Raw genomic sequence first — 27099 nt, forward strand, 5'->3', positions numbered from 1 at the left:
GTATAAAGGGTTATAATAAAGAGTAGTTCTTTAGCCTTTTTATAGTTAAACACTATATAAACTAACTCTTTATATAATATAGCTTAACTTTTTACTTTTACTAATCTATAATTACTATATAACTACTAATTAGTGTTAAATAGGCTTTATATATATATATACTTAGTAAAATATAAAGGTAAATTAACTTCTTATTAGGTAACTAAACAGGTCTACTCTACTATTGTTATATAAAGTAGTTATATACTACTTAAGTATAACTTAAGTTATTCTAGCTAACTAAAAGTATAATCCCCTCTTAATATAACTAAGGGCTAAATAACTAGTCTATGCCCTTTAACCTTAAATTATAAACTATTTATAGTTAATTAACTAGGTGTTGTATAATTATTAGTATTAATATTCTAATAAATTAACTATTAATTAATATTAGTTTTTACTAGTTAATTAATAGGATCCTATATCTTATAATATTATAAAGGTTAAGAAAAGGTAGTTAAATTTATAGTTGTTAATAGTTAACTAGTTAACAAGGTGAAATAGGAGCATAAGTGTAGCAGCACCCTTGCGTGTAGGCAAGAGTAGGGATTCTGCCGGTAGGCGGTGTGTCACGTGACCCACCGCCTCCAGCCGCATTACCCATATGCCAACACCTTTAGACCTTGCTGACGAGACTCTAGCTATTCTCCTATCTGGGTGTACTGCCGAAAACCTCAAAGAGATATGCCTCATTTCTCTGTCATACTCCAGTGATTCAACAAACCCAGCACTCAATCCTGCAGTCGCAGTGAATAGCTCTTCTCCTGCAGCTGTAATAGGTACACCATTCGAGGTTCGCGTCGGCTACTTTGGCATGTGTCTGATGAGCTCCGATCAATGGATCTGCTCTAAAGACTCTAGAGCTCTTGAATCCTTTGCGAATCGATCTCAGATTGGAACGGTCGATGATCCCTTCAAGCTGATTGCCGCTGCTGAGAAGTTCAAAGACGAAGTCATTTTTAAAGGGTTATAGTAAGTCGACGGGAAATTTTGTATCATGAGCCTTCTAAATGCTCCAACAAGAAGCTTACAAACGAGCGATACAGTTTCATTTCAATCATCTTTGGATTCTGTACTTTCATACTATTAGCTACCTTTCCGGGGTGGCACGAAACCGACTCTGAGGGAAGTAGTGTGGAAGTCAAGCCGTTTCCGTCACTAGCAGTATCGAAGATTGCCTCGGCATGTATATTTGTGTCAGCTGTAATATCCATGCTTGCCACCTTCTGGCAGCACCTGTCGAGTTCTGCAGCGATAGCGATGAGTTCTGCATTTACCCAAGGGGCGGTGACCGGCCATGTAGGAGCTGCCGCCATGGCGCTTGGATGGATCTCGGTCTTTCTTTTGATGACCACGTTCGTTGGCATTATTGTAATGATATTATCGATAAGGATACTTTTACGACTGGTTGAATAGATAAAGATGTTGGAAATCTCGCAGTTCTACTGGACCTTTGGCTTTGGATATGCCTTGTTTCTATCTATCGTCTTGCCCGAAGCTTGAAAATTAAGGGTTCGCTTTTGTCATCACAGAACTCTACCTTCATGTTCCACTTGATAGACGCTATTCCACGGTTACTTACAATAAAGCATTACTTAATCGCAGATGGGACTTTGACGCAGAATTTCCAGGATATACTAATTGCAGGAGCCGTTCCACCACCTTGATGTCTACATGATTGCATTTCAATCGCGAAGTGATCCCGTGTTACTATCTGAGATAGACGTAACAGTCATGGAAATCTTGCGCATGCGTAAGACACGGTGATAAATACCGTAGGCAACTACTGCCGTAGCGGCCAATAAACCTATAAGGATCAAGACTGCCGCCTTAATACCCGAGGAAAGCTGCGATGTCAAAATAGGCCCCAAGATGGCCAGAAACAGTCCGAGACCTGCGGAGATGCCGAATCCCCATTTCCATAAATGCCCGCTTTCATCACGAAGGGCTTTGAGCCATCCGGCTATCCTGTCGACATTGAAGGCTATGACGATGAATGGTACGGAGAGACCCAGCCCAATAGCCACTGTGAAGAACTCTTGATTAGCTCTGAAGACGGCTTTCTTGGGCTGAACTCACAAATGTGCTTCATAAGGTAGTCAAAGGGAATTCTGTCATTCGAGTCGAGAGGGAATCCATTGGTGTTTATCGCGAACACTGATGCAATGAAGGATACGGGCAGCTTCGGCACCATCAACGTACGTTCTTATTTTGCGCCGGGATAGCGAGGATATGCGAACTTACGAAGAGAATAGTCACGACTGTAAAGACAATTACGATTTTCCCCTGCCGGGCAGTGTCTATAGATGACTCTCGGGCATACAAAGCTTCCATCAAGCTAGCCTGCTTCTGCTTGAGATCAATTAGGCGATTCAACTTGAAGAATGGTCAGTGGACAGCCAACATGTGCGCGGAGCGAAACGAAGTTCCTCACCAAGTTATCTACTTTCCAAGCTGCCTGTTCCATCTGCTCGATCCGTACGAGGTGGTTGTTCAAAGTCCTCATCTCGACGGACGGGGATCTACCGCCAGCATTTGCTGTTGCCTTGAAAATCCTATTGAGGTCTTCAATCACAGACTTTTGATCCGTCAAAACCAGCTTCAGGGTGTGCAGCTCGTCCAAGATGTCGTCGACTTCGATCATGAGTTCTGTCTCGTCGGCAATGTCCATGACTTCGTGGTTGCCTTCGCTCAGTGCCCCTTTGAACTCTCTCAGATATTTGGAAACCTTTTCGTTCTTCGAGGGAGCTCGTTAGCTCTGCTAATCGCCGTTTGAAAGTTTCACTCCGTAGCGGAGGCGAGGGGGCGGGGGGGGGGGGGGGGGGGGGGGGTTAGGAAAACGAGTTGGGCGGTCTTACTGCTTGGCCAATCGACCGTTCGAAAAAGTCGAAAAAGAGAAAGTCTTCGTCGACTCTGTGAGGGTCGAGCAACTCAACGCAGCATGTGGTAATGAGGCTTGCCAGATCATGGACAGAGCCAACTGCACTTCTGCCGGGTCTCGATAGGTGCTGCGTGACCAACTGGGGCACACTCAAAGGGTCGTTCAAGTTGATCTCTGGCCATGTTCCCTGCTTTGCTGTGTTGTGCTTAGGCCTCTGGTATCTATCCCCTCTTTGAATCTTTTTTGAACTCTGATCCTGTTGCAGCGTATTGGATATCCATTGGAAATAAAGGGTCTGTTTCGGAGTTTGCATGACTGGCTCCGGTTTCGATTCAAGTCCTTTCGGCAACCAGGAGTTCCAGCGAAGCGGACAACAGGATATTATCGTGTCTATGAAGATCAATGTCAGCGGAAGACTTCCAATCCCAGTCCGGGTTGGTGTTGAGATTCGCACCGTCGCCGAGAATCCACAACCACAGCTGGTCGACCATGATTATCTTGGGGTCAGAGGCCAGGCCAGTCTTCGTGTAGCGATAGACAACCTGATCATCGTCGCGATACGACGTCGTCTGAATATGCGCATACACGTATTGGTCTAGGGTGCGTCGTGGCCGGATCCCTCGCTTGCCAGGATAGAAATAGCCTCGAATCAGGTATTCGTGCAGATTACCGGTAGGAGGAGCGTGCCTGTGCTTCTTCTTCTTTTTCCGCCTCTGTTGTGCCACCATCGGAGCATCATGATGAGGGTGTCCACGTTTCTCGCTTATTCTGATTTCCCCCGGGTGATCTTGGACTTGAGCTCCTTGTCCCGCATCTTTCGGCTCTGATATCCCACTTTTGGCACTCCGAGGCGTCGACTTTCTTGTTATGGCGGGAAGATCCTGTGGCCCGGTGTCGGAAGCGTTACTCTTCCGGTCACCACTCGCAATGGAGAGCGCCTGCATCACAGGTTCGGATTCATTGTTCGTCCGTGACGATGGCCCATCTTGAACCCCTGGATTAGGTTGTTCCCTCCCCTCTCCCTCCCCCTGAAGATTCGCATCTTCCTGAGGTTCGGCGATGTTGGGACTTGTCGCAACGGATTGCCTCTCCAGATCCCTTTCACTATTTCTACCAGTTTGAAGACTAGTTGACGCACTGCCAGAGCCTGGCTTGCGCCGGCGCCAGTCACCTAATCGATTTTTGAGGTTCCTCAATGATCTGAAAGCAACGTCCATGCGCGATTTGGAATCCGGAACTATGGTGCCGTTGTGTGAGGTGTTTTCCGAATGTGAAGACTGAGAAATTTCCGGTTCTTGGGGCCTAGCCGCAGGTCTGTTCTCTGAGACGGGCTCGTTTGTGCCTTTAACGAAGCCTGGAGGCAGAGGAGGTCCAGGAATATGCTCACGATCAAGGACCGGAACAGCACCAGAATTCCAACGTTGCTTCTTCGGCCGGCTTTGGAGTGCTTTGACCATGGCCGTATATCCACTATATGTTTCATAGTGCAGAAATGGCAACTGACGGGTCAGTCAGATCTGCTGTTACGGGAATGCCGCTGATGAATGAACTCAACCTACAAAAGAAATGATGCTGTCTCCAGCACCAGTCAAAGAGAAGGAGTCATGTCCCTAGCACAAGGTCTTAATTAGCTTATAGTTTCCGAAGCAAGTTTACAGCGTGTTCCCCTTCCTCACCGGTACGTGTCGACAGTGTGGTCGCATAGCTGAGAAGCGAGGTGCAAACGACTGAGGATTCTTGTTCGTGTCAGATGTCGACAGCTCCAATTCAGACCTGGCGTTGTTGTAGTCCTCTGTAGATATCCCCCCCTTTTCGGCTGCTATGCGTCTGACGAGGCTCTGTTTCTGTCAGTGATGTTCACGTCTTTCCACCTGAAGCCGACCGCGGTGGAGGACGACTCACTTCGACCCAAACCATCTAAACAGGAAATAATGTCAGCTCGCCCTGATTTCGATCCCGGAGTGGAGAACTGACGTTGTTTGTTGGCAGATGATACCACGTAAAGTTGGGCTCACTGCCATCGAGACGACTTTTGATGAACCCGGGCCCGTGACTGTAGAGGAGTTCGTAGACAGATACCGTCTTCTGAATCAGTTTTTCATGCTCTCCCCTAGTGAAAAAGTCTACGGTGATGGCGTCGAATCCGTGGCATGCCACGGCCTTGTCTCGATCACTCTCGGCTGGAGGCGGAGGGGGTTTCAGCTCTGGCGAGGCTTGCTCTGCCCCTCCGGCTTCGTCAAAATTACGGATTCGAGGCCCCAACAACACCCTCTCACCCTGAAGAATCCGGAGCATCTCGTCGTTCTCTTTCGCCAGTTCGAAGACAGATTGGCCGTCGGTGCCCCATATGCGTGTTTTGGCTCCTCTTTGTAAGAGCAGCTTGACTGCGTCTAGGCTTCCTGAAGCGACGGCTCGGAACAATGGCGTACCCCCGTCCATGTCTCTCAAGCTGTTGACGCTAGCCCCATGCTCCAATAATATCTCAATGACCTCAAGGCTACCAGTATCACAGGCTAAATGGAGAGCTGTGGGAGGGTCCTCGGCGCAGAGGGAGTCGGGATCGGCTTGCCAATTGAGCAAGAGCTTGACGATGTTTGGATTGCTCTTCTTGACAGCGAGGAACAGTGGCTCTCTTCCATCGGGCGTTCGAGCGCCAACATCGGCCCCGTACTCTAGGAGCATGCTGCATATCTCGAGGTCGTCTTTCAACACCGCGGCATGAAGGGGTGTGAGCCCCTGAGCTTCGGCATCGGGAACCGCGCTGTGTCTCAAGAGAGCCTGGACGATCTCGAGCCATCGCCCCTCGACTGCCATGTAAAGCGGTCTCCGGCCATCTGGAGCTTGTGCCTCAATGTCAGCCCCATAACTCCAGAGAACTTCAGTCGCCGTCTCGTTGCGGCTCAAGACTGCCAAATGCAAGGCTGTCAAGCCGTACGAGTTTTGAGTGTCTATGCCTTCATCCGCTTGACTGATCAATGCCTCCAAAGCCTCGGGCTGTGACGAAGCAGCTGCGTTGAAGATCTTCTCGGCCCATGATTGTTCCATTTCTTCCCAGCCCTCCTCGATTGGCGTGACTTGGGAGGGCTCCATAATGCACTTGTTGATGTTTTAGTGATTGCCCTTGACGGCCCCTGTCATTCATCGTGAGTGATGGCGACGGAGGAAAAAACAGCGTGGCTGATGTAAGCAGATTTGTTCCTCGTTTCTGCGGAAATGTTACTATGGTGGTGTCTCGTCATCTATCAGCTGCATATACGAGATGCCGAACACCCATGCTGATTGGACGGTCATCACAGCACTTTTCGTCGGTGGACAGGGCTGTATGCACCTCTTGTAAAGCAGCGGGTGATTTTGCCGCATCCAAATACCAGATATCAAGTGGGCTGGTACCCAATCAGATCTAGACCGTGAAGCAGGCTGCGGTTGCTATGGTAAATTGGACTGAGGTTTTCTAATTCTCCGTCAGACGTACAAACTGCATGATAAAATCAGGCTCACACGATGACGAAACAAGCGGGCAAGCCTGGGATAGACATCTGTCACGCAAAAGACGACGCCGTTAATTGCGGGCAGCACAACTAACGCCTTATATCACCTCGTGACAACATCATTTGTATTAGGTGCCTTAATGTCAAGCCTCCCAGCCCTTTCCTTGGCTTTTGATGATGGCCACCTCGTCATCGTCCCCCCTGGATGAGTCGTCGCGGCTGGCGTGCGTTTCATATGTTCTTTGCACGTAAATCCGGCCGTTCATCTGGCGACTCCTGTGCAGATCGTCCAACGGTATTGACTGCGTTACCGCGACGGACCGCGACGTCATATCGGGTACGTAGGTGCTCGTAGCACCGGGATGGGTTTGGTGTATGCCGTACCTCTGCGTGTTTTTCTTGCTCGCAGAGGAGTAGTAACTCGTGACCCCTCGTGTGAGGAAGGCCTTGAGAGGCAGCAAGGAGCCGACGACGATGGCCGTAGCCGTCTCGACGGCGCTCCAGATGGCCAGACCGACGTAGTCGACATTTTGGTCCTTGATGGATTGGTTCATGCGGACGATGGCGACGCAGATGATGATGGAGGCGAGACTGAAAGCAAAAGCCAGCCCGATCTTTTTCTTGCGGTCTATTTGCAGAGAGGGCAAGATTGTCAACGGCAGTGCCATGATCATCATGTCGGAAACAACATCGACGCTGGTGGCGTAGAAGACGTGGAAGGTCTTCATCCAAACCTCGTGCGGGTTGTTGCACTTCCCTGTGCGATCCTGTCAGTGTTATAATCTACACACGGTGGACGTTTCTGCGGAGAGAAGGGTACACGCGGGAGGGGGGCTTGACAAACCAGCTTTGAAATAGTCGAATGGCCGGCTGCACGTCAAGGCGCTGATCACCCAGCAGCCGATGTATGCCAGAATGGTAAAGACGGCCACGCAGTACCACAGACTCCGACGGACGGGGAACGGCTTGACCAGTCGGTAGAAGACGGCCATGAAGCTAGCCTTCACGAACCAGAGGACGGTACAGAACAGCTTGATGATGGGGAACTGCCAGCGCGCCAGGTCTTCCGTCTTGGCAGCTGTTTCGGCAGTGACTGGGATCCGTCCCGCGTCCAGATATGTGGTGTAGTAAAGCGCGTCGAGCTGTCTCGTCTGCAGGCTGGTCATGGTGACAAGGGACATCCAAGCGCAGATGATGCAGTAATCGTCAGCGAGGAAATGACGGTTCTGCCGCCAGCGCACGGAGAGTCTCAGTGCAGCAAACAGGGTGGCAACCGAGAAGCAAGTCCATATGATGACTGCGAGTGTTCGCAGATCGACGGACTGCGCTGCCCCCACGAGGGGCGCGTTGGGGTTGGCTGCTGCTGACATTGTTGGCAGAAGTCGGGGAGGACGCTTGAGTGACAGACGGCGAGACTACAACGACGGGAGTGTCGGAGCAAACATATATCAGCCGGGAAGGAGATGATGTAGTTTTAAGAATCGTTGTTCGGCACCGGACTTTTCAATGAACAAATCCGTTGGAACACGGATTTGTCGAGGCCTGGTCGTTATTGGACGCAACCGAGACGGTTTACGAATTACAGCCGGGGGGAATGAGACACGTTCGGGGAGTCATGACGAGACTATCGCTATCCGTACCTTGGCCTCGTAGAAAGTTCGCAAGAAAGGTCAAGTACAGGAAGCATATCAGCGCCAGTCACGGCCAAGACTTGAGGCAAACAATATCGGATATTGAAGACCGTCCAATCGTTCACTGGTTAACCAACGGCCCACTCTTTTGAACTTCAACAAACAACGCCATTCAAGGGTTGAGACCGAAGAAAAGGTATCAGCTCCGGGCATCTTACCCTGCGATGTCCATTGTGGCTTGGATCAGCGACATATTATATGCAGATGATCGGGGACAAGCGGGGAAGCAGACGAATGTTTGCTCGGGATGAAATGAGAGACATAGTTCCAACTGTTTGTGATATGGAGCACGCTGTCCTGGTACCGCTCCCCAGGAGCATGGATGCTGGTATCTTCGGGCCAAGACCGACCATGCAAACATGCATCTTGGCACTGACTGGCGCAAAAGAGAGATAAGAAACTTGACGATCTCTCATCTCCTGCGTCGCACTCGCGCCTTAGCGGGGGGGGATGAGAGCCTCCAACCGACGTGGAAGACCGGGAACCTGTGCCGGGCCCGGGGTCCAACATTCGGATGCGGCCGGTTCTTCTCCGGGGACAGTGTATCCGTAGACGCGCGCAAATGAATGGCCTCCTGGTCATCCAACCTGCATGTCTCACCCCCCGCCCCGAGCAGCATTGGCGGATCGAAGCCAAGGCTCAGCCTTCGCCAAACGCTTCCTGGTCTAACCCGAAAGACGGTACCACAGCACTAGGACCGCAAAGTCGGACGGGCCATGCTGACCACAGCCAGCGGTGCTCGCTTTGGATGCAGGTAAAGCGTCGTTGCGGGCATCACAGGGTGGCGATACGATAAACATCTCCAGACCCGACTTTCCGTCCGTTTCCCCGCCCGCCACATCATTCCTCGAGTGTCCAGCTGTACTGCGCACGTAAAAGTCTCCCGGCATGCAGTTCGTCCAGGCCTTATCTATCCTTGCGGCGCTCGTCGTGGGCTCGCAAGGGGAACAGCCCAAAGACGGGTCCCGGACTGATGCCTTTTTGCCCAAATGCAAAAGCGTAAGAGACCCCCCCCCCCCCCCCGGCGTCCAAGATATGCGAGCGGATATGGGCCACCGAGGGCGTCAACGTACGCTGACCTGCACGATATAGGTGCCCGGCGACGCCGCGTGGCCGTCCGAGGCCTCTTGGAAGGCCCTCGACCAGGCGACCGGCGGCAAGCTGGTCAAGACGGCGCCCGTCGCGCAGTCGTGCTACGACGGCCCTTCCATGGATCTCCAAGAATGCGCCTACGTCTCCAAGATGTGGTCGGACCAGGACTTCCAGACCTCGAACCCCGTCGGCCGGCCGTACCCGTACAACATCACCTGCGCGCCGGTCGACTACGCCGCCGGCCAGGCCCCAACCAGCTGCTCCCTCGGGCCCCTCCCGACGTACGCCGTCAACGCGACCGGCCGCGCCGACGTCCTCTCGGCCCTCCTCTTCGCGCGCCTGCACAACGTCCGCCTCGTCATCGCCAGCACGGGCCACGATCTCCTCGGCCGCGCCGACGGCTACGGCTCGCTGGAGATCTGGCTGCGGCACTATCGCAACGGCATCGACTTCCAGGCGACGTACGCGTCGGCCAGCCGGTGCAACGCCTCGGGCTGGCAAGGCAGCGCCATCCGCATCGACGGCGCGTGGCAGTGGAGGGACGTCTACGAGGTCGCCAAGGCCAACAACGTCATCGCCGTCGGCGGCGGCTCCGTGTCGCCGGGGGCCACCGGCGGTTGGCCTTCGGGCGGCGGGCACGGCCCGGCGACCCGCAACTACGGCCTCGGGGCCGACCAGATCCTCGAGGCCGAGGTGATGCTCGCCGACGGCCGCGTCGTGACGGCCGACCACTGCCAGAACGCCGACCTGTTTCGCGCCCTCCGCGGCGGCGGGCCGGGCTACGGCATCGTCCTCGGCACCACCATCAAGGCGCACCCCAACGTCGACGTCGTGACGGCGCACAAGCTCGCCATCGCGCCGCTCCGGCCCTCCGCCGACAACTCGGACCTCCTGGACGCCGTGTCGGTCCTGCTGCAGTCGTACCCGGACCTCAGCGACGCCGGGTACGCCGGGTACGCCTACTGGTTCCGCAACTACCCCGGCGTCTTCGTCGCGAACGCCACCTCGGGCTACAGCCACGGGCTCTGGACCATCGGCAAGACGCAGGCCGAGGCCGACGCCGCGTTCGCCCCCGTCCGCGAGGCGCTCGCCGGGTTCAAGGATCGCCTCTTCGTGTACGAGCGCTTCGCCACGTACACCGACTACTGGTCCTTCTACGAGGCCGAGTCGGGGGTGTACGACCCGGCGGGGGACACGGCGATACTGACGTCGCGCATGGTCGACCGGGCCGCCGTCGCCGACCGCGGCCGCGTGCGCGAGGCCGTCGAGGTGATCAGCGGCAAGCCCGACGAGTACGTGTCCAACGTCGTGCTCCTCGTCTCGGGCGGGCAGGTCTTTGAGGACGCCGAGGACGAGACGTCGGGCCTGCACCCGGCCTGGCGCCGCTCGCCGTACGTGCTCGTCACCGGCCGCGGCATCCCCAAGACGGCGAGCAACGAGGCCCGCGAGGCGGTGCAGGACGACGTCACCTTCGTCAAGGGCGCCGCCGCCAAGAAGCTCGCGCCGACCACGGGCGGCTACATGAACGAGGGCGACCGCCACGACCCGGACTACATCGAGGCGTTTTACGGCGCCAACTACGCCAGCCACCTGGCGGCCAAGAACAAGTACGACCCGTCCGGTGTGTTTTACTGCCCGTCCTGCGTCGGCGCCGAGGCATTTGTCGAACGGCCTGATGGACCGTTGTGCAGGGTGTGAGGGGGTGGCGTCGTGTCATGATGTAGTCTCTATGTACACTTTGCATTGTCTTTCAGGAGGTCCAGTACAGGTAGATAGGGTGAGAGAATTGCGCCTACGAAGTTGACACTGGAGAAACCGAGCTGCTACTTGTTAAACAAAGTAAACCGTACACGATCATGCCAAAGTCCGAAACTGTGTCACGCCAAGATAGTATTGAAATTCTGAACTGTGAGTGAATACCAATCTCGTAATATATTAACATTATCCATGCCGTTCCCCTTCATCAGAAAAAAAAAAAAAAGGTACTAAAGAACAAGTTCTTGTCCTGATCGTGTCTCATTACCACCACACCGCTAACCCTCCACATCTAATTATACAAAATCGCACGGCTCCCTCCCTCGCCTCAAAAGGTCGTCAGCTCCGGCGAGCCCTCGGCCCTAGGGAAGGAGAACTTGGTCTCGACAAAGATCTTCTGGATGCCGTCCTCGTGCTTCTCGAACTTGTAGTAGACCTTTGCGAGGTCGTCGAGGCGGATGCGGTGCGACAGCATCTGGTAGACGTCGATCTTGCCCTCCTGGATCTTCTTGAGCAGGTCCTCCCAGTAGAGGTGGACGGGGGCCTGGCCGTTGCCGATGAGGCGGACGCCGCGCTCCATGAGGGAGCCGATGTTGAAGTGGTTGGTGTAGCCGACGTAGACGCCGGTGATGCCGCAGCGGCCGAAGTTGCGCACGCCCTCGATCATCTCGTTGACGATCTCGCTCGTGTCCGTCTCGGCTCCGAGGGCGATCTCGGCCGCGTGCAGCCAGCCCTTGGCGTACTCGCCGGCGGCGCACTCGATGGCGACGTCCGGGCCGCGGCCGCCGCAGAGCTCCTTGAGGCGCGACACGACCGTCTCCTTGTTGGTGACGCCGAACGAGAGCTTCTTGAAGTCGATCAGCTCGAGCTTGTCGGCGTGCTGGGCGGGCCACCGGGACTTGAGCTGGGACAGGCGGGGCTCGGTGTCGACGAAGATGATCTTGGAGGCGCCCTGGTCGACGGCGAAGGCGCCGGCCATCTGGCCGATGGGGCCAGCGCCCCAGATGGCGACCTGGTCGCCGGGGTAGACGGCCGTGTCCTTGACGGCGTTCCACGAGGTGGCGAGGACGTCGGAGAGGTACAGGGCCTTCTCGTCGGGCACGTCGTCGGGGATCTCGAGCAGGTTCACGTCGCCGAGGGGCACGCGCACGTACTCGGCCTGGCCGCCGGCGAAGCCGCCGGTGAAATGAGAGTAGCCGAACATGCCAGCGGTCTGGGAGCCGTACATGGACTTTTCCGTTGTGTTGGAGTTTGTCCTCTCGCACTGCGAGGAGAGCTTTTGTTTGCAGAAGAAGCACTAGTTTTTTGATCAGATCATCAGGTCGAGTCTAAAAGAGAGAGAGAGAGAGAGAGAGAGAGAGACAGAGAGAGAGGCAGAAAGAGAAAAGACAATGGATAGACTTACGTCGCCGCAGGCGATCTGGAACGACGCGACGTATCGCTTGCCGACCTTGGCCTTCTTGACGTTGGGGCCGACCTCGTCGACGACGCCGCAGAACTCGTGGCCGAGGATGTCGCCCTTTTTCATCTGGACGACAGAGCCGTGGAGGAGATGGAGATCGCTGCCGCAGAGGGTGCTGCCGGTGACCCTGAGAATGACATCGTTCTCCTCGAGGATCTTGGGCTTGGGAACGGTGACTGGAGCGGTGTTAAGAGACGGGTGAGAGGACCGGGACTGGGGACGTTGCCAGGATTCACTGACCGATTTCGACCTTGTTCTTCCCTTGCCAGGCGAGGGCCTTCATGAGCTCGCGCGAGTCGCCCTTGTCGCCGCCGTAGTTGGTGACGTCCTGTGCTGTGATGGCGTCGTCTTGGTGGCCGATGGCCTGTTCCGCCGCGTGTGCTGCTTGAGTGGCGGCCATTATCGTGTAATTTTGTGTGGCGTTTGTGAGTTAAGAGGTAGTTGAATATCTTCGAATGGCAAACTGCAGGATTGGTTGAAAACGCGAATGTCTTGGCCAGACTTTACTTGAAGAACTCGGCAGGATTCACCGGTCCTTATAATACACGGAGACGGAACACATCGCAACAAATGCGTGACAGGGCTGTCAATGGCAGAACGAACATGACATACGGGCTTTGCCAGACTGTGTGTAGAGAATAACGTCTAATGACGGTAGGCGGCGTCATGTTCGACGGGGATGCGACGTCATGGATATCAGAGGCGATGGTACGGCGGCGGAGCTCTCGATCTACGGGCCAATGAGAATGGCCGGTCCGAAGCGGATGGCCACCGCTCGGCGCAGATGGGGATTAGGGCGTGCAAATGCCGGCGGTCATGTTGCGATGCAGAAGGCCTGTCAGGCTTGGGTACATCGTAAACGGCATCTGGATCGAAACAGGCTTGGCCCTCCGGAGCGAGCGAGCCTCGGGCAACGGGGTTTGGAAGCGTGGTGAAGCCCGGATTCAAGCTTGTTTCCTGGTCCATCGTAGATCCGGAGACTGAGGGACCAGAAAGATGACAAGAGTCAAGAGAACCAAAGGGAGAAGGCTCAGGCTAATTAACCTCGAGAGGAGGTCATCAAGGTTCTTTCTCGCATCACAGAAGTTGAGCCGCGCGTGGCAGACTGCAGTAGGTAGTACGACGTACACTAGATCGTACCAGCAGGATATCAACGAGATGGGAGATGGAAGTGGGGTAAAGAAGCATCAAACAAACGTCACCATTTGAGGCATGTTCATGCCCTTGTTCATGCCAGCCGGCAACGGCTGCAACTCCTCATTAGCGTACCAAGAAATAGTCGAGAGACAAGGGGGGGAGACTGGACTGACAGATCCCGGCTTATAAGGATGAGAGCTTCGCAGGGGGCGATGAGGGGAAACCGGGGGGGTCTCTCCCATTCGGTCAATTTCTATGTCTCTCTCTTTTTACCCTATTCGGTTCATTTGGGGTAAAAAGAGAGAGAGACATCGAAGACGTCCCGGAAGGAGACGAGACGGAGGAGACGGAGGCATCGCCCGCATCGAACCGCACATTGGCGCCAGGAACCGCGACTCAAAAAGGCAACCCGGAGCGTGCTGCGTCCGCAAAGGACAACAATGCCCTGTTCGTCGTTGCCAGTGTGTGTGTGTGTGTGTGTGTGTGTGTGGCCTGATGAGCAGCGTCTCTGTATATGTAGGGAGCTCGAGAGAGCGGAATAAAGCAGTGGTATACTTGGTTGTTGTCTGTTGTATCGCCATTGTTGTGCCTCGTCCTCCGACAGTTCGTTTCGTTACAATTACCTCAGCGCCCAAGTGCAGTGCCGCATCTCCAGTAAGCAAACACAATGAAGTCGGCGTCCCTCCCCCTCGCGGCCTCCCTGCTGCTGACCGCCACCGCCGCCGGCGCCGCCGGCAAGCCGCCCGCCCCCCAGGCCAAGACGACCATGGCCGACAACTTCCCGTGGCGCGACCCGTTCGCGGCGGCGGCGGCCGGCTCGTCCGCCTACGCGGCCGCGTGCGAGGCGTCGGCGACGTTCCCGGCGGCGCAGTACACCCTACACGACCTCTTCGAAAAGCCGCCGACGGGCCTCTTCAACTACGCCGACGGCCTCAAGGCCTTCTTCTCCGGCCGCGAGTACCCCGGCGGCTGGGCCGGCCTCGACCGTCACATGTACGACCGCAACGTGCTCCTGATGGAGTACGCCGACGTGCCGCCGCGCGCGCGCGCCTGGATCGAGGCGCAGGAGCGCCGCGACGGCGACGGCAAGGGCCTCTTCGCCGTCTTCGACAAGCCCGCGTCCGCCGACGACAAGGTGACGCAGCGCGTCGTCGTGCCCCCGGAGGGCGAGGGCGAGGTCGACCGCGCGCTCGACGGGGACAGGGTCGCCATCTTCGCCCCCGGCGCGCTGTACCACGTCCTCCCGCTGTTCGTCGCCGACGGCAGCGACTGCGAAGGTGAGAGAAGGCCGGCAAATGACGATGCGCGGATTTGGAACCCTCCCCCACTGAAAGCTAACCGTGTTCTGTGACGTGACAGACTCCCTCGCCGACCTGGGTAACTACAAGGCCGTCCCCGAGGACGGCGCCGTCGTGGCCTGGCCCGTCAGCCACTCCCGGCCTGATGTCGACAACCACAAGCGGGACATCAAGTTCACCGTCAAGGCCCAGGTTCTGAAGCGCAAGGAGGGCGGGGCCGTCGACGAGGAGGAGGAGGAGGAGAAGCCGGCGCCCTCGGAGCCGGTGCGGGATGAGCTGTAAGGTGAGACGGAGGAGAGAGACGAGCGAGGCACACACACACACACACACACACACACACACATGCATAGTCCACTGTATTCTTACCTGCGTAATTTCGGATGCATAACGATACATTACCACTTGGCTGGCTGACGCTTGTCCATCTGGCATGTGACTGTTTAATTACCCTGCACATGTACTCCACTCGCTGGGGGCAGAGCCATATGTTCGTCCATCGAGATAGCATTATTAATCCGAATCCTTGGCGTTTTCCTCCGTGAAACTCCACGGAGTCTTGTGGCCGCCACGGTGGCTGAGGACCCCTCCCCCGGCGTCCGTGGATCTCACACCGGGGTTGACCGAGTCTCATCGAATCTCACCATGCTTCACCGAGATGTCCTAGTACGACACGGCGACTTACACCAAGGGTGGCTGCCGGCTCACAATAGTGACCGAATCGCTCGAGGTAGCACCCAGCTTGACATGGGCAAGAGGTCTGGTTTAAATGCAAGAGTTGCACTACGTCTGACCGGTGCTTCGGCCGACCTTTCCACGGTAGCCGGGCGGGTCTCGAACAGTCCTCCGTGCAGTCCGTAGAAAGCGGCTCCGTGGCGCTCTGAAAAGTCCCCGCCGGCTAGCTACCGCACTGCCGGTCACACCGTTTATTCCTTGGAATACCGCGGAGTCGGACGCGTAGACCATGCTCTCCCCACGGCGCAAGGGCGTGGAGATAGCGCCATTGCTCCAGGGAAGCCGCCGAAATGGCTCACGGAACTATGTAAAAGGGCCGCTCAGCAGCACTTGGCAGTGGTTGTCTTCATCTCTTCCATCATCAATTCACAGTCGTTGCAAACAATACTAACCATTCCTCCACCTTTTATTTCTGGTTCCTCAATATCCGCGTCTCGCAGCAATGCCTGTCCGCTACGAAAGCGTCACCGCCAACCCCGAGCCCTTGGCGCGGCCCCTAACATTCCCCTTCTCCAACAAGACGGCCAAGAATCGCCTCCTCAAGAGTGCCATGGCCGAGAACCTCGCGACCTGGAGCGGGACTGATCCCTCCAGGCGGGGCATCCCCACGCCGGAGCTCGTCGAGATCTACCGCCGGTACGTCACGGCTCTCGCAGGCACCCGAAAGCGTCTTGCTAACACCTAGGCCATCCAGCTGGGGCGAGGGACCCAACAGCTTCGGCGTCATCGTCACGGGCAACATGGACGTTGAGTTCGACTATATGACCAGTGTCGGCGACATGATCGTCACGCCCGAGTGCGAGCCAGTCGGCGAGCGCTTTGAGGGTTTCCGCGCCGTCGCCGCCGCGGGCAAGGCCCACGGCAGCCTGATGCTTCCACAAATCACGCACGCCGGGCGGCAAGTGAAGAAGAAGATCCAGCCGAGCCCCATCTCCGCCTCGGCCATCCAGCTGGGTTCGCCATATCCTGCCTCTCTCTCCCCATCTCAATCAAGTGGCGTAGGCTGACTGACGTTCGGTGCAGGACCCAAGATGGGCATGGAGTTCGGCGCGCCCCGCGAGGCGACCAAAGCCGACATCGAACGCGTCGTCGAGGGCTTCGCTCACGCGGCCGAGTACCTCGAGAAGGCAGGCTTCGATGGCATCCAGGTGCACGCGGCGCACGGCTACCTCGTCTCGCAGTTCCTCTCGCGCACGACCAACCAGCGCGCCGATGAGTACGGCACCCAGACGCTCGAGAACCGCACGCGGCTCATCGCCGAGATCGGGCGCGCCGTCCGGGCGCGCACGTCGCCCGGGCTCATCCTGTCGGCCAAGCTCAACAGCGTCGAGTTCCAGGACGGCGGCGTTACGCCCGACGAGGCGCGCGAGCTGTGCGGACAGCTGTCGGAGCTCGGGTTCGACTTCCCCGAGATCTCGGGCGGAACGTACGAGGACGTCGGGTTTGATTGGGTCAGGGACAGCACCCGCCAGCGCGAGGGCTTCTTCCTCGAGTTCGCCGACACCGTCGTCAAGGGATTGGGGGACGACGCCGGGGCGCGCCGGACCAAAGCGTACATCGTGGGTGGCATGCGGTCGGTTGGGGCCATGGTCAAGGCTCTTGACGTCGTCGACGGCGTGTCCCTGGCCCGGCCGGCCGCGCACGAGTTCCGCATCGCGTCCGACATCCTCGAGGGCCGCATTTCAGGCGCTGTCCGGCCCGTCGACATGCTCGAGGCCGACTTCGGCTTCGAGATGGCGGCGGCCGGCGCCAACATGCGCCTCGTCAGTAAAGGTAGAGAGCCGTTCGACGTCAGCGACCCGGCGGCGGTCCAGGTGTTTGCAGGAGACGTGCAGGCCTGGTATGGCGACATAGTTGCAGACGGCGACAGGCTGGAACATCACGGAGCCGCCGACTTTTCCGGCGAAACTCGACCATACGACGCAACTGCTGCGGCTTGAGGCGACACCGGGATGCACCGCTTCCGTTGGTTGCGTGTACACATAGAGTTTCCTAGTATAGAGTCTTTTGGTCTGTGAATTTCTTCATCCTATGCGTCACAAAGCCCCTGCCTCCCGCGTCTTGCGGGTGTTGACTGCAAAGCCGGTTGCAAGCCGGACGCGTCGGTGAGCAACGGTGAGCAACGGTGAGAGAAGAGTAAGCCAGGCTTCTGAGATGGCGGTGCGATGGGCAATTTCCAACAATCCGAGTTAGTAGAGCAAAGCAGATTGGCCGTTGACCGAGAAGGATTGCCGACTAAAAAAAGAAATAAAGACGTTAGTCTGACACCTCGGAACTGTGGCTTGGGGAGTGGGCCAACGAGCTCATCTTTCGACTCTGGATTTGTAATCGGTGGGCTCAACCAACGTTTGGAGGCATATTTGCATGCAGATCCCTGCTACCCCCGGTTTGGCTCCTTTGATGCTGTACGGAGGGCGCGGGATAAAGTATCTAGCGGATTTGGGTCGTCTTTCTCTCTCAACATCCATTCCGCTTGATTAAACGTTGACTGGGTTCGGAGTCAATTTCCAGAAGCAGCCCGATATGGAGACTCCATCACTACGCCGCAAGGGTGAGTCTACTGCCGGAGCTATTCACCTCGGCGGGCGGTGCACGCTGGCTAACACGCATACATAGCCTGCGACCTGTGCTTCATCAAGAAGATCAAGTGCGACATGCTCAAGCCGGTGTGTTCGAATTGCGTCTTGTACAAGGCGGATTGCAAATCAACCATGGTCCGTCGCAGGGCCGCGCCGGCAAAGGAGCGCCAGCAGCAACGTAAACAGGGCACGGCTGGAGAGTAAGTTTTGCTCGCAGACCTCTTCACATCGTTGCCGACGTCGTTTAACAGCCGATGCAGCCCAAGAAGGATGGCAGAGCTGGAGGACCGCTTGGCCATGGTAGAAGAGCAGTTGAAACAGGCCGTCAATACCAACATCCGCCTCGCAAGTCAAGTTCCGAGGGACTCGTCAGTCATGATAGGGTCGGTCGAGACATCGACGGGTAGCAGGGACTCAAGGGGTGGCGGGGACTCGATGGACGACGCCGACCACGGCAACTCCTTGTCGTGCAGCACCAGCCCGAGCGAATGTGTGGCTGACCCGGAGAAGCCAAAGCTGCCGCCGCTCGAGTACATGATGCCAGTCATTGACGAGTTCTTCAACCGGTACAACCTTATAATGACGCTCTTCGACCAAAAAACGTTTATGCGGATGCTCGCCGACTGGTACTCGCCGTCTTCACCACAGCCTCCCGCAGTGTGGGCGGCCATCAACATCGTCATGGCGCTGGGGTACCGATGCATGGTGAAAGATCCGGGGAACGTCGACTCTCTGAGGGACGATCAAAAGGTGCTGTACCACATGCGCAACGTGCAGTCAGTCGTTTCAGACCTGGTGACTCGGGAGGAGGACCTGCTGGGGGTCCAGGTGCTCCTCGGCATGGTCGTCCTCTTCCTGGGCACCAAGGACCCCAAGCCAGCATCGGTGCTCATCGGGACGGCCATCCGATTGGCACACCGCATGCAGCTCCACGACAAGGAATCAATGAGCTTCTTCCCGCCAGAAGTAGCCCGGCAGAGATCGCGCGTCTTTTGGATGGCGTACATTTTGGATAAAGTGAGCGGAGTCTTTTTTTTTTCTTGTACGAGTTGAGGGTGGCGAGACTAACAAGAAACGCAGGATATCAGCCTCAAGACCAAGATGCCATCGTTCCAGCTCGACGCGGACATTGATCTGGCGCTTCCGGAGCCGTACCCGGATGACGGGGCGGGTATGATGGCGGCGAAAAATGGAAGCAAGTTCAACGTGTTCCGGGCACGGGTGGAGCTCAGCCACATCGCGGGCAAGGTGTACGACTTGCTGTGGAGCACGAGGGCGCGCAAGGTGGCGAAACAGGAGTTGCAGTCGCGGAGGGCCAGGCTGGAGTCGATGCTCGAGAACTGGCATAGCAACATTCCGGCTGAGTTCCGGATGGAGTCGCTGCCAGACACTGTGGAAGCACTGCCGGCGGTGCACATGACGCTCCTCTACCACAACTACTTTGTGGTGACGATCATGACGCACGGCATCTACTCGCACAACGCAGAGTGGGTGCAGGGGGTCAGCTCGCATAGCCGGACGGTGATGCGGGACCTCGACGGGGCGGCGACGGCGACGGAGGGCAGCGAGGGGAGCGCAGGGCTGCCGGTCAAGTGGGCCGAATGCGTGGAGCTGAGCCGGAGATGCATGAAGCTGTTCGTGGAGTCGCCCAAGACGGACTGCAGCATCTGGACCAACGCGTGTGCGCACTTTTCGGGGCTCATCATCCTGCTGGTCAACATGTTTGTGCACCCAGAGCACGAGGATCTGGCGACGGACCAGGGGCTGGCCAACCAAGCAATGCAGCTGTTTGACATGATGTTGGAGCTGCTCAAGAAGGAGTCGTTCCGCAAGCTACACACGATGGTCACGGAGCTTTACCGACGGGCGATGGCGACGGTGGAAAAGGTGGCGCGCAAGAGAGAGGAGCAAGCGGCGGCGGCGGCGGCGGCGGCGGCAGCAGAGGCCATGAGCAACAGCCTGCCGTTCGGGACGCAGTTCGAGGAAGACGTGACGATTTTTGGAGGCGGCGACATGGCTGGGTTCGAAGGCATGTTCGTAGGAGATGACATTGGGGGGGTCTCGCCGGTGACGGTAGCATCGGATACGGCGGACGCGATCGAAGGGATACAGGACGAGGTTGGTCTGGCGGCAGTGTCTCTCTGGTACAGCAATCACTGAGGGGGGCGGGATGTCGGGATTGGCACTGTGGGGGAGTTTGGCGCATTACGAGTTGTCGGAAAGTCTGCGATACGACCTATTGATTGGGATGCGATATGAAGAAATGAACAGTCAATGGTGGTGATGCTCGGCCGGTGTTGGTGTTTGAGTGGAATGGACATTTAGTCAGTCAGTCAGTACGGAGTAGACGTAGAGGAGGAGGAGCTCCAATTCCCGATTGAGCTCAACAATGAAGCTTCCGAATTTATCGGAGAATGGGCCGAGTGTGGGGCAGGAAAGGTGGGGTTTGCTTGCACCATTGTTTGAGAGCTAGTCCTTTCAAGGCTAGTGTTGTGTCTGAGCTTTTGAGCTTGAGCCAATGATGGAGCCGATATTTGCAAGCGGGCTGAGATGGTGGGGGGAAGTGGGGCAGGTTCCTTCCATGCCGATGGCGGCACAGGGCGATCGTGGACCAGAGCTCGAGCTTGGGAAGGAGCAGAGCAGAAAGACGGTGAATAGGTACCGAGGGAGCTCCTTCCTGGTGGAGGGGAGTAGGGCGTCATGGCGTCATAGTTGGGCCGCGCATTCCTCTTCTGTTTGCTCTTTCCAGTTCGACGCGGCATTCATCAGCCACCATTGGGAAGGAGCATTGAGGGGTTCTCGTATGAATGAGGTTGGTAGGCACAGGCAGGTAGATAAATACGCAGTAATGTAATGTAATGCATTATATTACCGTGTACCTCGGTCCAAGTACCGGCAGAGGCAGATGCACTAATGGGATGTACACCAGCTGCATGTACAGCGTACACAATAAGCAAATGCACAGACATCGAGACAGGGACAGACACATACCTATGCCTACCTGACAATGACATGACGATGACATTCTTCAGTCCTGCGTACCGTAGTAGGTAGTGTAGGCAGGTAGTCTCTCACCCAATTCCTTTCCATGAATCCTCATTCACTCAGATCCTCATCCCCACTCGCATCACGTTCTCACTCGCACCACACTCTCACTCTCATCTCACTCTCTCTCCTCTCGTCTCACTGGCACTCACCCCTGTTCACCGCCGACGCTTCCATTTCATCGTACGTTTCGCGCTTCAAACTTTCTGTGCCCACCAGTTAAATCCCCAGTCCGTGTTCCGAACCACCTACCTAGTGTGCGAGTCAACAACACAATCCCATCTCTCTTCTCTCATCTTTGTCCTCCCCCTCCGTTTACATCAGCGGTCGGATTTACCCCTCAGTTCTCCCCCTCGCACCCTGGAACACCCTCTCTGCCCTCCTCCCCTCCGTCCTTCATGCAAACCACCAAATTCCTCTTCCGCCACGCAAGCTTCTCCTCCCTGCTCCGCCAGACAACACACAAAAGATCTTTTTCATACACGTTGCGAACCATGGCAGACTACAAGCTCAAGTCCGTCACCTCGCTGTCGCTCAAGCCCGGCGACAAGCAGGAGGTCGAGGTCGAGGGCATCGACGGTGCAAAGGTCCTCCTCGTCAACGCCGGCGGTACCATCCAGGCCATCGGCCCCAAGTGCACCCATTACGGCGCGCCTCTCGTCAAGGGCGTGTTGACCACCTCGGGGCGTTTGACATGTCCCTGGCACGGAGGTTTGTTTGTCTATTTCTCTCTCTCTCTCTCTCTCTCTCTCTCTCTGCATCCCCAGTCCGCTAGGTAACTGACGTCTGTCTACCCACACAGCCTGCTTCAATGCCAAAACCGGTGACGTCGAAGACGCCCCCGCCCTCGACGTCCTCCCCACCTTCAAGGTCACCGAGCGCGACGGCGCAGTCTACATCTCGGGCGACGAGGCCACCATCAAGGCCGGCCGCCGCAAGCCCAACTTCAAGTGCACCTCCACCGGCGCCGCCGCCCAGCAGGACAAGGTCGTCGTCGTCGGCGGAGGCTCCGGCGCCCTCGGCGCCGTCGAGGGCCTCCGCAACGGCGGCTACGACGGCCCCCTGACCGTCATCTCCTCCGAGGGCTACCTCCCCATCGACCGCACCAAGCTGTCCAAGGCCCTCCTGACCGACGTCAAGACCCTGCAGTGGCGCGATGACGAATTTTACAAGTCCGGCTCCGTCGACTGGGTCGCCGACGAGGTCACCGACGTCGACTTCTCCGACCGCACCGTCTCCACCAAGAACGGCGCCAAGATCCCCTACACCAAGCTGATCCTCGCCACCGGCGGCACCCCTCGCAACCTGCCTCTCCAGGGCTTCAAGGTCCTCGGCAACATCTTCACCCTGCGCACCGCCCACGACACCCAAAAGATCGTCAAGGCCATCGGCGACAAGGGCAAGAAGATTGTCGTCGTCGGCTCCTCCTTCATCGGCATGGAGGTCGCCAACGCCACGGCCAAGGACAACTCCGTCACCGTCATCGGCATGGAGAAGGTGCCCCTCGAGAGGGTGCTGGGCGAGCGGGTCGGCGCCGGCATCCAGAAGAGCCTCGAGAAGAACGGCGTCAAGTTCTACATGAGCGCCGGCGTCGACAAGGCCGAGCCCTCGCCCGAGGACTCCTCCAACGTCGGCGCCGTCCACCTCAAGGACGGCACCAAGCTCGACGCCGACCTGGTCATCCTCGGCGTCGGCGTCGCCCCCGCCACCGAGTTCCTGCGCGAGAACAAGGTCATCCGCCTCGAGGACGACGGCTCCATCAAGACGAACGAGAACTTCGAGGTCGTCGGCCTGAAGGACGTCTACGCCATCGGCGACATCGCCACCTACCCATACCACGGGCCCGGCGGCAACGGCCGCTACACACGCATCGAGCACTGGAACGTGGCCCAGAACGCCGGCCGCGCCGTCGCCAAAAACATCATCAGCTCGGCCGTCAAGACCCCGCACTTCATCCCCGTCTTCTGGTCCGCCCTGGGCTCCCAGTTGCGCTACTGCGGAAACACCGTCGGTGGCTGGGACGACATCGTGCTGCAGGGCAGCGTCGAGGAGTCGGCATTTGTCGCCTACTACACGAGTGGCGAGACGGTCGTCGCCATGGCGTCCATGGGCAAGGACCCCGCCATGGTCCAGACGGCCGAGCTGATGGCACTGGGCAAGATGCCTTCCAAATCGGAGCTCGCAAAGGGGCTGGACATCACGACGATTGGTCCGCTCGAGGCATGATTGGCGGACTTTTGTCTTTCCGGGAGGAAACAAGTCTTGTAACGAATAGGAGCGGAAGAGAGAAGAATGTCGTCGTAATCATGGGCGTGGTCTGGCATGGGCCCCCAACAAAGCCATTTTTTCAGCAATGTTACCAGTATGAACATAAGCGCTAGTCCCCAACTGTGATCCGTTAACCTGTGATTGAAACGGGACGGCGCATGAAGCACGCGTACCAGCCAAGGAATATTCGCGGCACCGCGCACCGCTGACCGCATCATGACATAAGTCAGCCATGCTCGGGACCGAGCGCAACCCGCAGCACCCGAAGCATTTTCGGAGGGTCGGCGGGTGGGTTCATGCAACGGCATCACCGGAACGGCCTCGCTGGTCGAGCTCGAAGCACTTTTGGTACCGACAGGATTGGCCACACGAGGATGGTATAAAGAGGCTGCTGCAGCATGCATCTAGAACGCGTGGTGTGGATAGGATCTGCGAGTCACACAAACCACAGACGCTTCTTTGTTTGTCTTGTATTACATGCGAACCACGTCTTCATAGATACCTCGCCCATCTTACCTGCATATCCGCTAGCCAGCTAGCCATCATTATACATCCCCTGCAGGTGTAGCTGCACCACGTCCACCAACAATGGCAGCACCAAACGAGGCGCCCGTCATCATCATCGGCGGCAGTCTCGTCGGCCTCGCTAGCGCCCTCTTCCTCTCCGCCAGGAACGTCCCCGTCGTCCTCATCGAGCGCCACACCGCCAGCTCCCGTCACCCCCGCGCCATCGGCTACACCACGCGGACCCTGGAGCTGCTCAAGACCGTCGGCATCCCGCCCAGCGCCCTCGACGTCGGCAGTGTTCCGCCGGGCGGCCGGCCGCGCCGTATCAAAGTCAAAAGCCTGGCGGGCGAGTGGGCGGAAGAGCAGCACTGGAACAACGGCAATACAAAACCCCCCGCCGGACCAGGCGGAGGACCCGAGGAGAAGCCGAGCACCGGCCCCGGAACCGGGACCAAGGCGTACCCCCCCATCATCGGCACCGCCATCGCCCAGGACCGTCTCGAGCCCATCCTCCGCCGGCGCGCCGTCGAGCTCGGTGCTGACCTCCGCCTCGGGTGGAAGATGACGAGCTGGAGCCAGTCGGCCGACGGCGTCAGCGTCACGGCCGTCGACAAGGAGGGCGGGCAGACGACGGTCCACGGCTCGTACATGATCGCGTGCGATGGCGCGCGCAGCGTGTTCCGCGACGCGCTAGGCATCCAGACCACGGGCGTCGGCCACCTCCGCAGCCTCCGCAGCGTCATGTTCCGGTGCAAGCCCATCGAGCGCTATCTCGAGCGGGGCTTCGTCCAGTTCGCCATCGACGGGCGGGACGACGGCTTCGAGGCCTTCCTCGTCAGCTACCCCGACGGGCGGTGGGCGCTCATGTGGAACGACGACGGCGGCGGCGATAACAACGATGAGGCCGACGGCGACAACGGCGCGGCGCGCGCGATGGACGCCCGCGCCCAGCGAGACCTCGTCCGGAAGGCCGCCGGACTCGGCGAGGACGACCTCCCGGACGAGGCGGTCGAGCTGCTGGCCATCGGGCGCTGGGAGATGAGCGCGCGGATCGCGGAGCGGTTCGCGTGCGGCCGCGTGTTCCTCGCCGGGGACGCGGCGCACACGCTGCCGCCGAACCGCGGCGGGTACGGCGCCAACACGGGCATCGCGGACGCGCACAACCTCGCGTGGAAGCTGGCCGCCGTGCGCGAGGGGCGGGCGGACCCGGCGCTGCTGGAGACGTACGACGAGGAGAGGCGGCCGGTGGCGCTGGTGCGCCACGACCAGCTGTTCGCGCGGGACGACTACAAGGCGTACGCGCGGGGCGGCGAGTGGGAGGCGACGGGGCGCACCGTCCGCTTCATCGACGACGTGGCCATGGAGCTCGGGCAGATCTACCGCTCGCGCGGGGTGGTTCTCGGGCCGGAGGGGGGGAGAGAGCTGCCTGACGCCCTGCGGCCGGACGAGTGGAAGGGCCAGCCGGGGACGAGGGCTCCCGACGTGACGGTTTCGGCGGGCGGGGAGGAGGTCTCGAGCTTGGATCTGTTCGGCGGCGGGTGGGTGCTACTTTCGAGGGACGAGGCGTGGAGGGCCGGGGCCGAGAGGGTCGGGGCGGAAGCCGGCGTCGGGTGCGAGTTTGTCCATATCAGGGCCCGGGCGACGGAGGCGGACGAGCAGGAAACGTTTGAGGGTAGTTTCGGTGTGAGCGAGTCCGGCGCCGTGCTCGTGCGGCCTGACGGGTTCATCGCGTGGCGGTCGGCGGAGAAGGGGACCGGGTTCGAAGCTGCGTTTCTGGAAGCGTTTAGGAGCGTTTCCTTTGCAAGACAGTGAGTCTTGGGCGGAGGGAGGGCGTATTGGTGTCCCTCAAGATGTGGCCGATACACCTCATATTCAGCATTTCTGTGCCAGTACAGCACATACGGCCATACCCACTGGAGAACTCGGGATCCCGTCCGCTCTCCCATAGATAAGCCAGTGAGGGCAGGTATTCAAGTCAGGTCATAAATGATCACTGAGAAATATGGGTTCCGTTTTGAATAGATGTAGGCCCTACAAGCAATTAAGTTCTGTTCAACTATTTCCTGCTGTACCTACTTATTACTCTAGAGTCATTAAACTACCTAGATATATACATAATTATTTAGGTACACCCTATATAATGTTTCCGTTCTCTAGTCTCTATGATGTCTTATAACTAGGAGGTATATCCTACACTTATTAACAGGGTTAGGTATAATAGATAGTATGTTCCTGCTATTCTCTTTTACGAAGGGTATTAGTATAGGCTAAAGTATTCTCTCAAATATAAAAGCATAAGACTAAAAGGAATTGTTTCTATCCCCTCACAGAAATAATTATATTTCTTCTCTTGTCTAGTTGTCTGTCTAACTGCTCTACAGAACTCAAGCTTTCGTAGAAACCTTTATATATTGTAAAAACGATAGCTAGTATATTCCTAAAAACTACTACATCACTCTCGAAAATCAACATTTCCTGTCTGGAGGCAAGGAAAGCTTACAAACAGACCAATTGGAGCGCCTCCCAATCGGACCAGGGACCACCATGATCTGCACTGCACATGCGCGGGGCAAGATTCAGGCGCTACGAACACCTGGGGAACTCATTGCATCCTATCAGCCAGCGGCTCCATTGCTATTGTCAACATAGCATGCGGACATACAGAGACTTATTTGGCAACTGTGGATGCGGCACGACGTTTGAATGTCTACCTAGTCCAGCCTGGTTTATTCAACAAGATGGCAAGCCTAAGGCTCAAAGAAAACGATACCCGCCAAATATTATTTAACACCAATAACAGTTTGATATTGGCTGTGTTCGGGGAAGGATCGCTGGTTTGGCCTTTCAAAGAACACACGGAGCCAATATTCCGAGCTAGTACAGACGCGTCTAGCTGCTGGACTATTTGCCTTATTGATAGAAGTTATTTACTAGGATTTTCCCTGACATATTTGCAATTTTTAAGATAGCACGACCTTGCGCACATCACAACGATGACTTTCGCCGTTTCACAAAGCTTGACAACCGAAACCATGAACCACCAGCCGACGCCAACGGAGCCAGGTGCTAAGGTCAGAAAAGTGCACCTTTCAAACGACGAATCACGCTTTGTTATCCAGAAGCTA

At 57.0% G+C, this 27099-nt stretch overlaps 11 protein-coding genes across 11 annotated transcripts; 7 read left to right on the forward strand and 4 right to left on the reverse strand.

Moving 5' to 3' along the window:
• The first annotated feature begins 664 nt into the window (after positions 1–664).
• Positions 665–1512, forward strand: LY79DRAFT_297446 (Ca2+ regulator and membrane fusion protein Fig1-domain-containing protein). Its single transcript, XM_060552261.1, has 2 exons — positions 665–1011; positions 1086–1512. The coding sequence occupies exons 1-2, from the start codon at positions 854–856 to the stop codon at positions 1453–1455; spliced, it is 528 nt and encodes a 175-aa protein (XP_060411601.1). The 5' UTR covers positions 665–853; the 3' UTR covers positions 1456–1512.
• Positions 1513–1724: 212 nt separating this feature from the next.
• Positions 1725–3411, reverse strand: LY79DRAFT_520336 (uncharacterized protein; the record flags this gene model as incomplete). Its single annotated transcript, XM_060555227.1, has 6 exons — positions 1725–2065; positions 2119–2221; positions 2284–2382; positions 2474–2776; positions 2898–3310; positions 3375–3411. The coding sequence occupies 6 exons, from the start codon at positions 3409–3411 to the stop codon at positions 1725–1727; spliced, it is 1296 nt and encodes a 431-aa protein (XP_060411602.1).
• A 3140-nt stretch (positions 3412–6551) lies between these two features.
• On the reverse strand, positions 6552–7778 carry LY79DRAFT_520357 (uncharacterized protein; the record flags this gene model as incomplete). Its single annotated transcript, XM_060555231.1, has 2 exons — positions 6552–7165; positions 7253–7778. 2 exons carry the CDS (start codon positions 7776–7778, stop codon positions 6552–6554), a joined length of 1140 nt encoding a protein of 379 aa, XP_060411603.1.
• A 933-nt stretch (positions 7779–8711) lies between these two features.
• On the forward strand, positions 8712–11035 carry LY79DRAFT_297476 (FAD binding domain-containing protein). The gene is made up of 2 exons (XM_060552262.1): positions 8712–9098; positions 9192–11035. Exons 1-2 carry the CDS (start codon positions 8988–8990, stop codon positions 10887–10889), a joined length of 1809 nt encoding a protein of 602 aa, XP_060411604.1. The 5' UTR covers positions 8712–8987; the 3' UTR covers positions 10890–11035.
• A 31-nt stretch (positions 11036–11066) lies between these two features.
• Positions 11067–12808, reverse strand: LY79DRAFT_661030 (alcohol dehydrogenase GroES-like domain-containing protein; the record flags this gene model as incomplete). Its single annotated transcript, XM_060562784.1, has 3 exons — positions 11067–12243; positions 12352–12584; positions 12649–12808. 3 exons carry the CDS (start codon positions 12806–12808, stop codon positions 11275–11277), a joined length of 1362 nt encoding a protein of 453 aa, XP_060411605.1. The 3' UTR covers positions 11067–11274.
• A 1198-nt stretch (positions 12809–14006) lies between these two features.
• On the forward strand, positions 14007–15510 carry LY79DRAFT_636517 (uncharacterized protein). The gene is made up of 2 exons (XM_060562273.1): positions 14007–14822; positions 14905–15510. The coding sequence occupies exons 1-2, from the start codon at positions 14213–14215 to the stop codon at positions 15123–15125; spliced, it is 831 nt and encodes a 276-aa protein (XP_060411606.1). The 5' UTR covers positions 14007–14212; the 3' UTR covers positions 15126–15510.
• A 507-nt stretch (positions 15511–16017) lies between these two features.
• LY79DRAFT_581658 (uncharacterized protein) lies at positions 16018–17515 on the forward strand (the record flags this gene model as incomplete). Its single annotated transcript, XM_060560203.1, has 3 exons — positions 16018–16211; positions 16261–16529; positions 16599–17515. 3 exons carry the CDS (start codon positions 16018–16020, stop codon positions 17513–17515), a joined length of 1380 nt encoding a protein of 459 aa, XP_060411607.1.
• A 583-nt stretch (positions 17516–18098) lies between these two features.
• Positions 18099–20314, forward strand: LY79DRAFT_581659 (fungal-specific transcription factor domain-containing protein; the record flags this gene model as incomplete). Its single annotated transcript, XM_060560204.1, has 4 exons — positions 18099–18126; positions 18192–18354; positions 18406–19171; positions 19235–20314. 4 exons carry the CDS (start codon positions 18099–18101, stop codon positions 20312–20314), a joined length of 2037 nt encoding a protein of 678 aa, XP_060411608.1.
• Positions 20315–20400: 86 nt separating this feature from the next.
• LY79DRAFT_297619 (uncharacterized protein) lies at positions 20401–21179 on the reverse strand. The gene has a single exon (XM_060552263.1). It carries the CDS (start codon positions 20914–20916, stop codon positions 20488–20490), a length of 429 nt encoding a protein of 142 aa, XP_060411609.1. The 5' UTR covers positions 20917–21179; the 3' UTR covers positions 20401–20487.
• A 514-nt stretch (positions 21180–21693) lies between these two features.
• LY79DRAFT_651384 (uncharacterized protein) lies at positions 21694–23771 on the forward strand (the record flags this gene model as incomplete). The annotated part of the gene is made up of 2 exons (XM_060562561.1): positions 21694–21910; positions 22002–23771. The coding sequence occupies 2 exons, from the start codon at positions 21694–21696 to the stop codon at positions 23423–23425; spliced, it is 1641 nt and encodes a 546-aa protein (XP_060411610.1). The 3' UTR covers positions 23426–23771.
• On the forward strand, positions 23772–25938 carry LY79DRAFT_560864 (FAD binding domain-containing protein). The gene has a single exon (XM_060558367.1). The coding sequence runs from the start codon at positions 24056–24058 to the stop codon at positions 25784–25786; it is 1731 nt and encodes a 576-aa protein (XP_060411611.1). The 5' UTR covers positions 23772–24055; the 3' UTR covers positions 25787–25938.
• The last annotated feature ends 1161 nt before the right edge of the window (positions 25939–27099 follow it).

Source organism: Colletotrichum navitas (assembly GCF_030913465.1).
Source record: "Colletotrichum navitas strain CBS 125086 chromosome Unknown LY79scaffold_53, whole genome shotgun sequence".
In the NCBI taxonomy this organism is placed as follows: domain Eukaryota; kingdom Fungi; phylum Ascomycota; class Sordariomycetes; order Glomerellales; family Glomerellaceae; genus Colletotrichum; species Colletotrichum navitas.